The following is a 14,250-nucleotide window of genomic DNA, read 5'->3' on the forward strand; positions in this document are numbered from 1 at the left end:
AAGCAGATCTGGCACTAGTCTTTTATTTATAAGCCAATGATTTCAATAAAGGTCAGCGCAAGTACAATGTGTGACGAGTGTCAGAATGGCCTATTGCCATTTTTACTGTCATTTTTCATTGCCCACTGAGACAATCCAAAAAAATCTTTATTTTTCATCTTACGTACGTGATTTATGAAGTTCTGGCACTTATAAAAATAGAAAATATTCATGCATTAGATTTATATTTCAGTTGGTATTCCAGTTATACCCTAAAATATCAACGCTCCTTTTATTTACCATCACAATGTATTACATTAGCCTCTGTTACCACCACTTAAGGAATTACAGATCTAGCTATTTCCTAGTGTGGTGTTGTTTTTATTCTAATCCCTCCCATTAGATACAGAAACATTTGGTATTTAGTATGTAGGAGCTGCAGGGATTTTGAAAATTTTCACTGCCTTTCCTTCTGCTCATGGGAGTTCTTTTAAGATATTACATTAATGGCTTACCCTTAGGACAGGCAGTCAATGTATGATCAGTTGCAATCCCACCATCTGGACGCCACCGATCAGCAGACGGAAGGGGCTCCTTCATTGAAGTAACCAGCACAGCGACATTCATACCAGTGTGGCTGTGACTAGTACTTCCCTCACAGCCTATTCCAGGGTTGAGCGGGGCTCAACTGCATTACCAGGCACAGACACAGATGCTGCTTTGCTGGGTATTGCAGTAAAGGTGCCACGGCTTCCATGCAAACGCTGCAGTCATTCATTCTGATCAGTGCTGTTCCCGGGGCTGCTGGAACCCCCACCAATCATACATGGATGGCCTATCGTAAGAATAAGCCAATGTAATATCACCGAAAATCTCTTTTAGAGATGTGATAGAATGAAACTATTGTGTAGGTTGTCCCTAATGTGCAAAATATGCACTATTCTACCTGGTTAAAAAATAATGCAAATCTGACAGACCCATTATACACCAATGGAATAACAAAAAAGATCTGCCATATTCATCATGGATCCTGTAAAAACTGATCCCATCACACCAGTGTCATCAGGGCTTCACCATTGCAAACTTTCATGTGGCATAAATGGATATTCCAGTTTCAACAAATAAAGCGTATTTATTATATAATGAAAATATATGCAATTTTCTATTATACTTTGTGTATCAATTCCTTATGAATCCTTTTTTTTATAGCTCTGCTTTAAGTAATTTAACGGGAGCCTTAATTTCTTACACTTTGAGAGTAAAAATCTTTCCTGGCCAGGTGATGATCAAACAGGTGCTTCACTTGCTATAGTACACTTATCAGAGTGTCTTATAACTGTGATCATCACATGACCAAGACAGATTTTTATGCTTTAAATTTAAACAATGACAAATCTCCATTCATTGACAGCAAGCAGTGATCGTGAAAATCATGAGAAATTGATACATAACATGTAGAAATTTGCATACCTATTCATTATACGATGACAAACCTTTATTTGGCAAATAACCCATTTATATTCGCAGCCAGAACAATTTTCCCACTTTTGACATGCACAAATAAACCCTGAATTATAAAATAAAAAAATCATATAAACGATCGAATGCCCACAAATTTTCTGAACGTAGATATCTGTCACATTGTCAAAATGCGACCCAACACTTTTCACTCATGGATACCTTCATACAATTTTGCATCAAAACTTAAGGCTTTGTAAAAAATGCACAAAAAGGTCATGTTGCTAAATGTCTGACCCAAGCAGAGCCTGAGGCACACAACACTTCCCAAAAATAAATTTTAAGATGTGCAGAGTTCATATATGCCACTCATGGCTATATCCACATGCTTATATCTTTACATAATCACCAGAACTGAAGAGACCAAAAATCTCCATGATACCAAAGCCAGGTAACATTTGAGTCACAAATATCCTGATTGGAGGTAGGGTGATCTTACTTACTTAGAAAGAAAAGCCCCCCTCCCCTAAATGTGACAGATAACACATATTTTTCTTTCATTGGTACAGTTGTGGTAACATGAAGACAAGTTCTGTATCACCCCCCTGTTGGTCACTGGAAGCTGTACAGGGGGAGAGATGACAGTAACAGCAGGAGGAAAGATCACAACCTGTTACTAACAGCTCCCCACACCACTCTTCCGCTACATACACGCGCACACACATAACAGGGTAGAATCCGGGTGAACAAGAACTGACAACCACACGTTTCTTACGTAGCAGATGAACAGAACACTTTATTAAACAATTTCAGATTCTTATGCTTAGTGGTTACAACTCATGAAGAGGCACAATAAGCTTGATGGTTATACATCAAAGTCTCTTCGTTACAGCAAATGAACAGGTTCAGAGACAGAATAATACTTGTCACTTCTGATTGTTCTAACCCGAGGTTGGGTACATCGACGATGCAGGAGTTCCACCTTGGAAGTGGATGCGCCTGACTCTCCCACACGACCTGGCGTGGGTCACGGTGGGAACTACACACTACCTTTCGAAGAATTCACAAAGGCAGAAGCTATGCCCCTCAACCTTTGGCTGTGATGTGGGGTCAAAGACCGGATCTCTACTTGTACCTCTGCGGGTCATGGTGGTGGCTAGACACTACCAACGCAGTGTTACACATTCTACCTGCTGGTGGCTGGCTCCAATGGAGTGAAATGACTACTTGCTAAAACACATTTCCAATTTGGTACAACGATATCATCTGGAACTTTAACAGGTTAACAATGCAGGACTTGTTATGGTGCAATTCCTACACGGTGCAGTTTACACAATATAATAATGGAAACTATTCACAGTGGTTGGCGGTGATGATGACTCCCTCTCCCCCTATCCAACTCTGTCCACCTAGTAGGCCTCAGTGGCTTCTGCCCCGTTTGGTAATACGACAATTTTCACCATCTGCGCCAATCGACAGCTCCTGCCTATTATGGAATTTCAAGTTACGCAATTCTCCAAAGGCTGCTGGAGACTTCTGGGAGAGAGCATGCAATTAAAACCGCAACCTCAAATCCGTCACAACTCTGATTCACAGAGTTTAAGGCTACTCTATAGTTTTCGCCAGAGCCGAAAGCAGGTGGGATGGTCTTTGCTGCATAGAACCCAGGTTGTCTTAGCAGAATTCAGTGTTGGATAAGAGGTGCAATGCAGGCAAACCTGAACAAGATAACCAGCCAGCCAGAGGGTAAACAGAAAGCAAGTGGAAATCCGGTACAGCAGAGGTCAGAACCAGCCAAAAGTCAGAAGTACTGGGAGTCTCAGAGCTTGATCAGAACCCCAGAAGACTAGGAAAATCACAAGTAAAGACCAGGTGGAAAAGACAGATATAAATACAAACCCACACCTAATTGGCAGAAAGACAGAGAAAAGAGAGAGACTCAAAGTAAAACAGAACCACCCAGAAGCTAGAACAGTAGTCATGGTGATCTTAAAGGGGCTCTGTCACCAGATTATAAGTGCCCTATCTCCTACATAATCTGATCGCGCTGTAATGTAGAGAACAAAAGTGGTTTTTATTTTGAAAAATAATAATTTTTTAGCAAGTTATGAATAATTTTAGATTTATGTTAATTAGTTTCTTAATAGAACTAGGCGTTTTTTAACTATTTACCAAGTGGGCGTTGCAAAGAGAAGTGTATGACGCTGACCAATCAGCGTCATACACTTCTCTTCATTCATGCACAGCTTGTTTCACTGCACAGCGTGGTCTCAGTTCGGTAAGGTTTCTGTAATGATGGGGGTAGGGAAACGGACAAGTGAGCCCTAATCTACCCGCCACTCTGTCCCTGCCTACTTGCAACGACCCGCCCTAGGCGACGGGGTACAACTGGGCGGCGGTCCCTACGCTCAGTAAGTGCACGAGACAAACAGACAAGGGTACACAAAGCTAAGGGAAATGGGGCAGTTGCCCACGGCAAACCCGTGAGCAACAAGAGTGGTGAACGAGCCGAGTCAAACCAGGAGTGTACGAGGTACCAAACGCAGAGCAGGAGAGTAGTCAGTAAGCCAGGGTCAGTATGGAGCAGGATCAAATAGTAAGGAGCTGTAGCTGGGCCAGGAAACCACACGAGAAGAATCACAAGCAAAGGAGGAACAGGAAAGGCAGGATATAAATAGATAGAGGGCGGGAGCTAGCTCCGTCTGGCCAGGCTGCGATAGGCTCTCCCACTCCTAAGCCTGCCATCCTGAGTGGTGGAAGATGGAGTCAGTCTCAGAGACATAGACTCAGGTGCAGACTGATTACCTATGGGCGTATACACAGAAGTTGTGCCTGGCAGATCCTTTACAGTTTCTGTGGGACTTACTCACAGCACAGCGTGATCTCTCGAGATCACGCTGTGAATGACAGCATAGCGTGATCTCGCGAGATCACGCTGTGCTATGAGTAAGTCCTACAGTAATTTTACCGAAGTGTCCGGAGTGTGAATAGACATCGCATCGTGGCTGGAAGCAATGTCTATTCACTCTCAAGACACTTCGGTAAAGTTAATGTGGGAGTAAGTGACAGCACAGCATGATCTCACGAGATCACGCTGTGCTGTGAGTACAGCTAAACATGAATGAAGAGAAGTGTATGACGCTGTTTGGTCAGCGTCATACACTTCTCTTTATAACTCCCAGTTGGTAAAAAGTAAAAAAACGCCCAGTTGTCTATTAAGAAACTAATTTCATAAATTTTTTGATTTTTTGTTTTTGTTTTTTCTTCCCCACCTTCCAAAAGCCATAACTTTTTTATTTTATTTTTTCCATCGTTAAAGCCATATGAGGGCTTGATTTGTGGGACGAGTTTAAGTTTTTGATGGCACCATTTATTGTACCATATAATGTACTGGGAAACTGAATAATCATTCTTTGTGGAGTGGAATGGGAAAAAACAGCAATTCCTCCATAATTGTTTGAATTTGGTTTTTACTGCGTTCACCGTGCAATACAAACTACATGTTAATAACTACATTCTGTGGGTCAATATCTTCACACAATACAAAATTTATATAGTTTTTTTATGTTTTACTTAACAAGGTAAAAACTAATCGTTAAAAATAAAATTCGTTTTGTGTCGCCATATTCTGAGAGCTATACACTTTTTATTTTTTAATCAATTGAGCGATATGAGGGCTTATATGTTCCGGGATGAGCTGTAGTCTTTAATGGTAGCCTTTCTGCGTATATGTGAGGTTTTCATCACTTTTTTCCTTTTTTTTTGGGAGGTGAGGCGAACAAAAAACAGCGATTCTGGCACATGAATTTTTTTTTTTTGCTGCAATCACTGTGCGGGTTAAATAATATTAAACTGTAATAGTTCACACTTTTATGGATGCCACAATGGGAATTATGTTAATTTATTTATAGGGAAAAACAAAGAGATGGATCCAGCGCTGTGTCCTTGAGGTTTGTTTAAAATCGGAAACTATTTCCAAGTTTTAATGAAAATGAATATAAAAACAGGTAGCGTTACAAATAGATATTCTCAAGTAGATGGTAGGATTTATGGCAGTGTGAGAGGTGCCTACGCGTTTCTGACGCATGCAGCGTCCTTAGTCATGGCTTCTGCAGCCATGACTAATGACGCTGCATGCGTCAGAAACGCGTAGGCATCGCTCACACTGCCATAAATCCTACCATCTACTTGAGAATATCTATTTGTAACGCTACCTGTTTTTATATTCATTTTCATTAAAACTTGGAAATAGTTTCCGATTTTAAACAAACCTCAAGGACATAGCGCTGGATCCATCTCTTTGTTTTTCCCTGTATTCCATGCGTGTGCCGACACGAGGATCCGCGCGCAAGTCTACACATGCGATAAGGTGAGCTGGAGGAATCCTCCCAAACTTTTAATTTATTTATGTTTACAATGCTTTAGGAGGAAATTGGGAAAAGGTTTTTGTTTAACGTCTAATATTTTTTTGTACAAAAAAAACTTTATTTCATTCTTTTTACTTGTTCCCGAGGTTGACTTGAAGCAGCGATTGTTGGATCTCTTGCACCATATACTACAATACTAATGTATTGCAGTATATAGTGATTTTTACAGTTTTTATAGTTATTAAGCTTTGCCTCTGACAGACCTGGGGGCCTTCATTAGGCCCCCAGGCTGCCATGACAACCATCGGCACCCCGTAATTGCATCGGGGGGGGGGGGGGGCATGGCTGTGAGAGAGGGAGGCCCCATTTTTTTAAGGGCTTAGATGCCAGGGTCGCTATTAACCGCTGCATCTAAAAGTTTAAACGAGCAGGATCCCGTTTGTTACAGTTAAGTGTCGGCTGTTTTATATAGCCAAAACCCACTTAGTATTAAACGGACTCATGATGTCGAATGTCGGCATGGGGTTAAAAGGAGAGAATAGTCTTTTCTGCTACACACACTGAGCAGCCTCTCTGATCACACCACACACTCCCTCCTTCCGCCTTATTATATGTCCCTTCCAAGATAGAGCCATCTAGTGGCCAAAGTCAAATATTACAGCAGCAACACATGCAATATATTCAAGGCAAAATAGACAATGGAGACATATCGCACAAGTGCTAGAAGAATTGTATGGAGATACTGCGTCAGTAGGTGTCTTTACCCGTTTCCAAAAGGAGGGAATGACCCTCTCACAATTCGCAAACGGACTACAGGAAGTGATGGCTGCCCTACTGCAAACAGGCAGACACGGGCTATGGCTATTCGGGGAGTGAAATGTTGTCCTGCAAGACTAATTTATTCTGGGACTAATTCGTACCCCACTAGGGAGGGCCCTACAAGATAAGGTAGATTGAGAACCTGACCCTACATTGAGTCTTGAAATAGGCCTTACCAAAAGACAAAGAAGAACAGTACTATACTGCCAAGCAAGTAGAAGTAGTCCCCAAGGGAGGGAAGGCACTAGAGACCCAAATGGATTCCTTGAAGAACATGGTCCTGGACTTAAAGGAGGTGATGACCATGTGGAAGGATGAGATGGCGGCTCAGCGTTCAGACCAGACCAGGTATGAGCCTCTCTCTGAAACAGTCCAACCAGCAGCCTGAACCTGAACATGCATCAGAAAAAACATTTGGCCATTTTGTTCTGAACTGCAATCGGTGAGCGGAACAGAGCGATTTCAATTAGATACACCTGCGGTCATGGAGCAGGTAACGGACACCAGGTTATGGGTAAAGACCATCGTGTGAGGCATTTTTTTAAGAACACTTGTCCTTAAAAAAGGTGTATGACCGGGTGGTACAGCGATTTGGCCCACGTGTATGAACTACAAACCACACGCTGCGAGAACTTCCCCTGCAGGTAGAATATCGAGTAGTACTTAGAAGCTTTGATGGAAGTGAGAACCCTCCCTTTATGGGGTCGTATGTCAATGCGAGTATTTGATATTAAAATGGAAGGAATACAGGTTTTAACGCACACAGTCCACAGGAACATGTTATGGCCGTGCACATTCATCAACATTTGCCCTTCCTCAGTGGCATCAAGCCCAACGCCTCCAGAAATGGGGGTGGCAGAAGAAGAAGGTGACTGGTGGCAACCGCCTAGGGTGGACAGTGAGCAGGAAATCCATTGAAGACACACCGATACACTGGGTAACGGAAAACATTTTAACAGAGACTGAAAAAAGAATGGGTGCCTGTAAGACAGGCAATCGCTTTCTCTGGCAGCAGGAGCAGTGAATGACCAGCAGCAAACGATGCTGGGATGTCAGGAACGTGGCAAAGAGGCTGGAGGTAGAGCTTGTTGCGTGGCAGTTGAGAGGGTGGAGAGGGGAGGTGAAAAGCCGTTACAAAGACAGACAGGCCTGGCAGAGAGGGAGCCCTGGGAAGAGCAGAGTGGCAGCACTCTAGAAAAAGAGGATGAACGAATATTAAGGGCGCAGGTACAGGTGAGCACTACATAGTACACTGTACAGTGGTTCACTAGCCACGCTCTCCTTACTTCTTCTGAGAACCAACAATGTGGTGCCTAAATATCATTCACCACAGGAGAAGCCCCACCTAATGTTTTGGGCTACTGGCTAGGCCTGGCACCTCTATACAGAATATATAGTCCCACGGACCCCTTTTTATCCACTCCAAAAGCAAACACTGTTAGTACAGGGGTTTTACCATTATTTTACCCTATCACAGCTTAAAGGGGTTTTCCCATCAGAGACATTTGACATATCCACAGGATATGTCATAAATGTCAGATAGATGTGGGTCCCATCTCTAGAACGGGGCCCCCTAAACGATGTTCTACTGCTCTGTGTTGGGGCTGAAGAGTGTGAGTCCCGACCATGAATTACGGAAACAGTGTAGCTCGCATGCTACACTGCTTCCATAACTGCCATTCACTACTATGGGAGTTATGGAAACAGCGTAGCTCAGCGAGTTACGCTGTTTCCACAATTCATGGTCGGAAATCACACGCTTCAGCCACAGCACAGAGCAGTAGAACGGGGTTTAGGGGGCCCCGTTCTAGAGATAGGTGCAGGTCCCAGAGGTGGGACCCACATCTATTTGACATTTATGACATATCCTGTCGCATCTATTTGACATTTATGACATATCCTGTGGATATGTCATAAATGTCTCTGATGGGAAAACCCCTTTAACCGGTTCCCGACCGCTGGCTGTGTATTTACGGCCAGCGTTCAGGGTCCTTAAAACGCGCGCCATAGAGTATTTACGGCATGGGTCTTAGCTTGCTGCCCGAGCGATCGGGCAGCTGAATCTCGGGTCTCCGGCAGTCAGTGAAGGACTGTACAAAATGACACATTGGGGCAAATTTATTAATATTGTCTAAAAAAAGATCATAAACCAGAAGGAGACAGGCAGAAGTTGTGCCAAATTTATAACAGTGGTGCACGCTGTGTGATAGATTTGTGCAACTTGATAGAATAGAAATTAAACACTTTTCTCTGACTTACATATTTTGCACAAAAATAGTTTTGCACTTTATTATAAATTTGGCACATTTTAGGAATCCACTTAGCCATAGCCCCTTTTCTAGATGCAATTTACGCCAGAATTCTGGCGCATTTGCCATAGTAAATCTACCCCATTGTTTATTTGGGATATTTCATCAAAAACTGATATTCGTTTTTACTATTTTTCAATAGTTTTTTTGTTAGCGTTGTTGTTGCTTATATTTCACATCTATTTGGCACATATATCTATTTGGACTTTTATTGTGCCAGTTTCATGTCTTATTCTTCTCCTTTTTTTAAAAAACAGGATCACGAGGATACGTTCTCTGCAGCAAACTACAGCCATACCAAGAAACACACAGTCCAACACAATCACAAAGTTCAATGCATACCCAAAGTTCTCCAGAGGCAATGAAGACTTTAGAAACAAGGAGACATACTGTTACAGCCCCGGTGTGCCCATATCCAACCTTATCACAGCCCCAGGATATCAATAAAACCTTCCAGGTAAGTTGAATATTCATAATATAAGCGTCTAAGATACAATATTTGCTACAACACAATTTGTTTTTGTTTGTTTTTTTCCCAAGATGCTTTCCAATCTAAAAAATAAAATAAAAATCTAAACAGATCATATGTAAATCGTCTGTGGTTACCTTTAGGAAGACAAGTCAGTCTTCTAAGCTTTAACGATTTCGAGTATGTCTGTAGCTGGCCATAGATGTAAAAAAGTATCATTGATGAGCCAAACACTATTAAGGTATTTACAAATATGTTACTAAAAATAATAATTTCTGACCATTGGAAAATTGCTCCATTGATCAATACACTGATCGGAACATTTTCTTGGTTGTTCGTGTTGTAGATTTTCGACTAAGTAAAATAATTGTGGGGTAATGCAAATGCATGATATTTACCACAATATGAATGATTTTTCCATGGTTACCTTGCTTCTTTGAAACATTTTGCGTGTCTGTATTTTCACCCTGCTCGAGTTCTCTTTGCAAAAGACAGGCACCAGCATTCTCAGATTCCCAGCCGGCCATATAATATCCATATAATTTAAATCCATTTCCTCCCCTCAAAGAAGTAGTAACTTAACTGTGCTCTAGTCATATCAATGAGAGAAACTAGACATGGACCGCACATCCACTATATACTATGATCAATTGCGGCTAGGTGAAATTATTAAACATGAACGAGAGGTTCTTTGTAACATTTTGATCAAATTGTATGCAAGCCCACTTGCCACTTCACGGCGACCTCTTAAAAGTGGGTCCCTACTCTATCGGTTACACCACCGCGTGGCGGTCACCGCCACTGCAGCACCGCTCCTGCAGAGGGAGCAACCCAGAGGCCCAAAAGCACCCATTGTGCTCTAGTATTTACAGAGAATTCCATGTTTTCTTTCATCTGTGACACACACCGTAAGATAAATAATAAGTGTAGGTTCAATACTCTGTACCCACAACATTTAATGATTTTTTGGTTTGACAGGGGCAGAACACACAAAATTAATTATGAATTTTCAAGTTACACACAACATTTCAAATTCTTTCTTTTTAATAATTTTTTAAATAATTTTTTTAAATAATTGTCATGTCATAAGAGTTATTCTCTTTTCCCCCACATGAAATTACCTTTTATATATTACTTTTGGTAATTCTTTTAAAATAGCACGAATTACAAAGATCTATATTTCTTAATGGATATATACACTCAAATGCTACACAGCTATTTGTATAACTGTGTGAAATGAACTTTTTGTAAAACAGGTAAAAGGTTTTTTTCGACAGCTATGACTGGAAACAAGTCCCAGAGATTATTATGTGCATAAGAATTTTTTTTGCATAACCGGTATGTTTCCTGTTGCTCAGCCTGTGGTTGTTTTGTGTCAGATTTCTATGCAATAAATACATTCTTCTTTCACAAATTTAGAAAAGGAATGTGTCTTCAAGCTATTTATTACCTTTATATATCTAAGTTTGTTACTGTAAGGAACATAGTATATGTACATCAGGTAAGCTGAGTCATGCACAGCCGTGCTATCCTCCTTTTGTCATGTTTGTCTTTTGTAGTTTATCAAAACTAACCCCTGTGGCAACACCATAACCTTAAGGCCCTATTACAGCGGTCAATTTTGGTCGGTGCAGCGAGCGCCGATCAACGAGACAGCTCGTTGATCGGCGCTCTTTTGGTCCTGTCACAAGCAGCTCGTATAGGGATGAGCGCTTGTTACTCCAATCACTCGTTCCCATACATTATCATGTTGGCAGCGCGTCTCCCCGTTTACACAGGGAGATGTGCTGCCGACAACAATGATATTTCAGTTTTTTAAAATGATACGATCAGCAGATGAACAAGCGTTTGCTTGTTCATCTGCTGATCGCTGCCCTGTTTACACAGGGCAATTATCCGCAACGAGTGTTCTATGAACGATTGTCTGCCCGATAATTGCCCAGTGTAAAAGGGCCTTTACACTTAGCTAGAATCCGCAACTGAACCTTCATATTAAAACCATGCTTCATTCTAAACATCCTGGTGAAGTACAGAACAAGGTTGAAACAGGAACATTGCAACCACAGCATTTGGTAGGGATATCTATTCACTTGTATGTAAATTGACCAGGCTTTGGGTCTTAGCATATCCAAATGCAACACCTACTAAATTAACATTTTGCCTATGTCGGCACCTTGAGACTGTCAATTCACACAGCTGGGAGTCACAAGACACATTTGTGAAGTATCTGGATTTTTTTTGCTTTAGTGCCCCAGTCCTTAGTACTTTGTTTTGTGTCCTCGTGATTGATATCTAGCAGTTCATGCTCCTGCCCCTGGTGTTCAGTGGATTAGTGCTCCTGACCTTGTTCTCCACTGATTTTATGCCCATGAAGAGATAAGTTACTACAAGACATCAGATTTTTCATGGAAAACTTTAGAACCAGTTAAGGAAAACAAAATTTGTCCCATCTATTTTAGATTCATCATCAGACCTTAGGTGACATTTGGAGATCTACCAGAGACATTAGGCCTATGGCAACCACTGTGACTAATATGTATGGGAGAGGCAGTCTGCAACATCCTTCAGTGGGATTAACAGGTTTATCCATTAAAGTATAAAGCTATGTTCCTGATGTGAAGACCTTTTTCAATGAGGAAAAAGCCACTCTCTTGTTAAAGCTATGTTCTCATTCTAGCCATGATGTTCTTCAACATGCACTTCTACTTTTTTTATTTTTTTTATTGGAATCTGACATCATTGATGGTATTATATTTCTCTCCGAGTTTAAGTATAGACCTAGTAACACAATAATGTTTATTTTCACAATTTTATCTGTAAATATTAATTGCTATACCTTCCTTTCCAGGTTGTTGCAGGATATTCATTTACGGCTCGCAGCCAGTATGAGGTCAGTATTACAAAGGGGGAGCCGGTGATTGTTCTGGAGCCATATGACAAGAATGGAAGTCCAGAGTGGAGCTTGGTGGAAGTGAGCGGACAAAGGGGCTACGTGCCTTCGAACTATCTAATGAGAATACCTGTGCAAGAACTCCCCCGGAGGACATCATTGCAAAATTATAGATAGCTCAGTTACTCCGGCATCTTGATTCCAGCAGTTAGTGCGGAGCACCTATAGAAATCCTTGGATATATGATTAGAATCTCTTTCCCTATATGGATGCATCTGGTTCTATTTGATGTGAAACAAGACCATATAGGAAGACATGTTTATAGCTACTAGTTCACAGCATATTATGCTGTAACCAAACACATAATACTGTATGTGCTCTGCTATGGAATCATCTACTTCATGAAATATACAAGAGACTCCATATAATGTTAGCACTATGCAAACACTTTTGGCATGTACTGTAAATAGCTGAACGTTTTGAGTTACACTCTCTACACTGACCTTCTTAAACTTAAAACATGAATGGCTTTTCAATTTCGATTTTCATAAAATGTTGTTAATAAAACAGAACAATGTACAGCTCTATAAGAAAGGATCATCACTGGATGACTACATGAAGAGGAGACAATGCACTAAATAAATAAATCCTTTAACAAACTTATTTGGTCACATTTTCTAAAACTGGCGTTTTATATGCCAGTCTTAGCTTAAAGCCCCCCCCAGGAGTAAGATGTGATAAATTCAATATATTTATTGCATCTTCAGCTAGGAGCTGTCGTAGATTTCAACTATAATTTAGGGCAGTTTCTTGCGTAAATTATAGTAAATATGTTGGCCTGCGGGTGGTCATGCCCCTTTCGCTAATCTTCACCCACTTTTTTTCTTCTTTTTTTTTTTAAAAAAAGGGGCATGAGCGGTGGAACCAGCACAAAAGCTGCAATTTTTCTTGTTTCAAAGCAGACAATGACCCAGTTGTATATACAGTGTAATGTGCCTCTACATGTGCTTCATCACACAGTAACATGTGCAAGGGTAAATGTGATGGTGCATTATGTGTGGTTTATTGTGAGTCCTCAGCAGAGAGGAATAACTATGTAATGAAGTACCACAGGTCATGTCTCCAGCCTATGGACAATCAGATGAGTCAGAGGTGAAGTCCACAAGACATAAAGTGTTGTCATTGTCCAGTCCCCACAGAGGGTCATCAGGAGGCACCACAGTTATATTCAGCTCAGGTGCAGACCAGCAAACAAGACAGATCCAATTATCTTCCCCATTGTGTCCTCATCCTGGCTGTGGCAATCCACATAATAGCACAAAGGACTGCAACTCACATACAGACAGTGAAACTGAAAAGATGTTCCTCCCCCTGGGGAGATATAAGGGCTTGTCTTGGGGAGGATGGAGATCTTCTGGATTTAGACCTTTAGGAGAGCTGAAGCTGAGGCCAGCGCTCTGAAGATGTTCCTGTGATCACCTTATCTTGTGGACTGTGTGTTGTTCCTGCATTGAACGTGACTTGTTCTGTCAACATTGGATGCAATAAACCCTGTTGGAGTTGCCCTGTCGTCTCTGGCTCTGTTGATCGTGCATTAACCTAACGAACCCCATGACAACTGGTGTCAGAAGTGGGACCAACAGAGTGCAGGAGAGATGGACAGAGGTCTGAATACCAGGATGTCTATCGTGAGGAGAGCAATTGTGTTTTACCAGGAGGCAATGGACTATTTCGGACCAAACTCTACAGAACACATTGAACGCTGGGCTTGGGATAAGGCTCTGACTATGGCAAGGAAGGAACAAGTTATTGTGCGAGCTCGGGAGTTGAACCAGGAGACCATGGATGCTCTGGGATGTTTGGCCTCCAAGGATGATAAGTTCTGGGACTGGAATTGGTGTCTGGCAACAGCGGAGCGAGAGGTGCCGCAAACATGGTGTGAACGGCCAGCACAGTGTT

General features: G+C 41.6%; 1 protein-coding gene across 1 annotated transcript in view; it reads left to right on the forward strand.

The window, feature by feature from the left end:
- Positions 1 to 12,950, forward strand: part of ARHGEF37 (Rho guanine nucleotide exchange factor 37) — a 46,975-nt gene extending 34,025 nt beyond the window's left edge. Inside the window, exons 12-13 of the mRNA XM_075856604.1 lie at positions 9,190 to 9,389; positions 12,250 to 12,950. Of these exons, the coding sequence (XP_075712719.1) occupies positions 9,190 to 9,389; positions 12,250 to 12,468 (419 nt within the window). The 3' untranslated portion in view covers positions 12,469 to 12,950. The remainder of the gene's footprint in view (positions 1 to 9,189; positions 9,390 to 12,249) is intronic.
- The last annotated feature ends 1,300 nt before the right edge of the window (positions 12,951 to 14,250 follow it).

Source organism: Rhinoderma darwinii, chromosome 3 (genome assembly GCF_050947455.1).
Source record: "Rhinoderma darwinii isolate aRhiDar2 chromosome 3, aRhiDar2.hap1, whole genome shotgun sequence".
Taxonomy (NCBI): domain Eukaryota; kingdom Metazoa; phylum Chordata; class Amphibia; order Anura; family Rhinodermatidae; genus Rhinoderma; species Rhinoderma darwinii.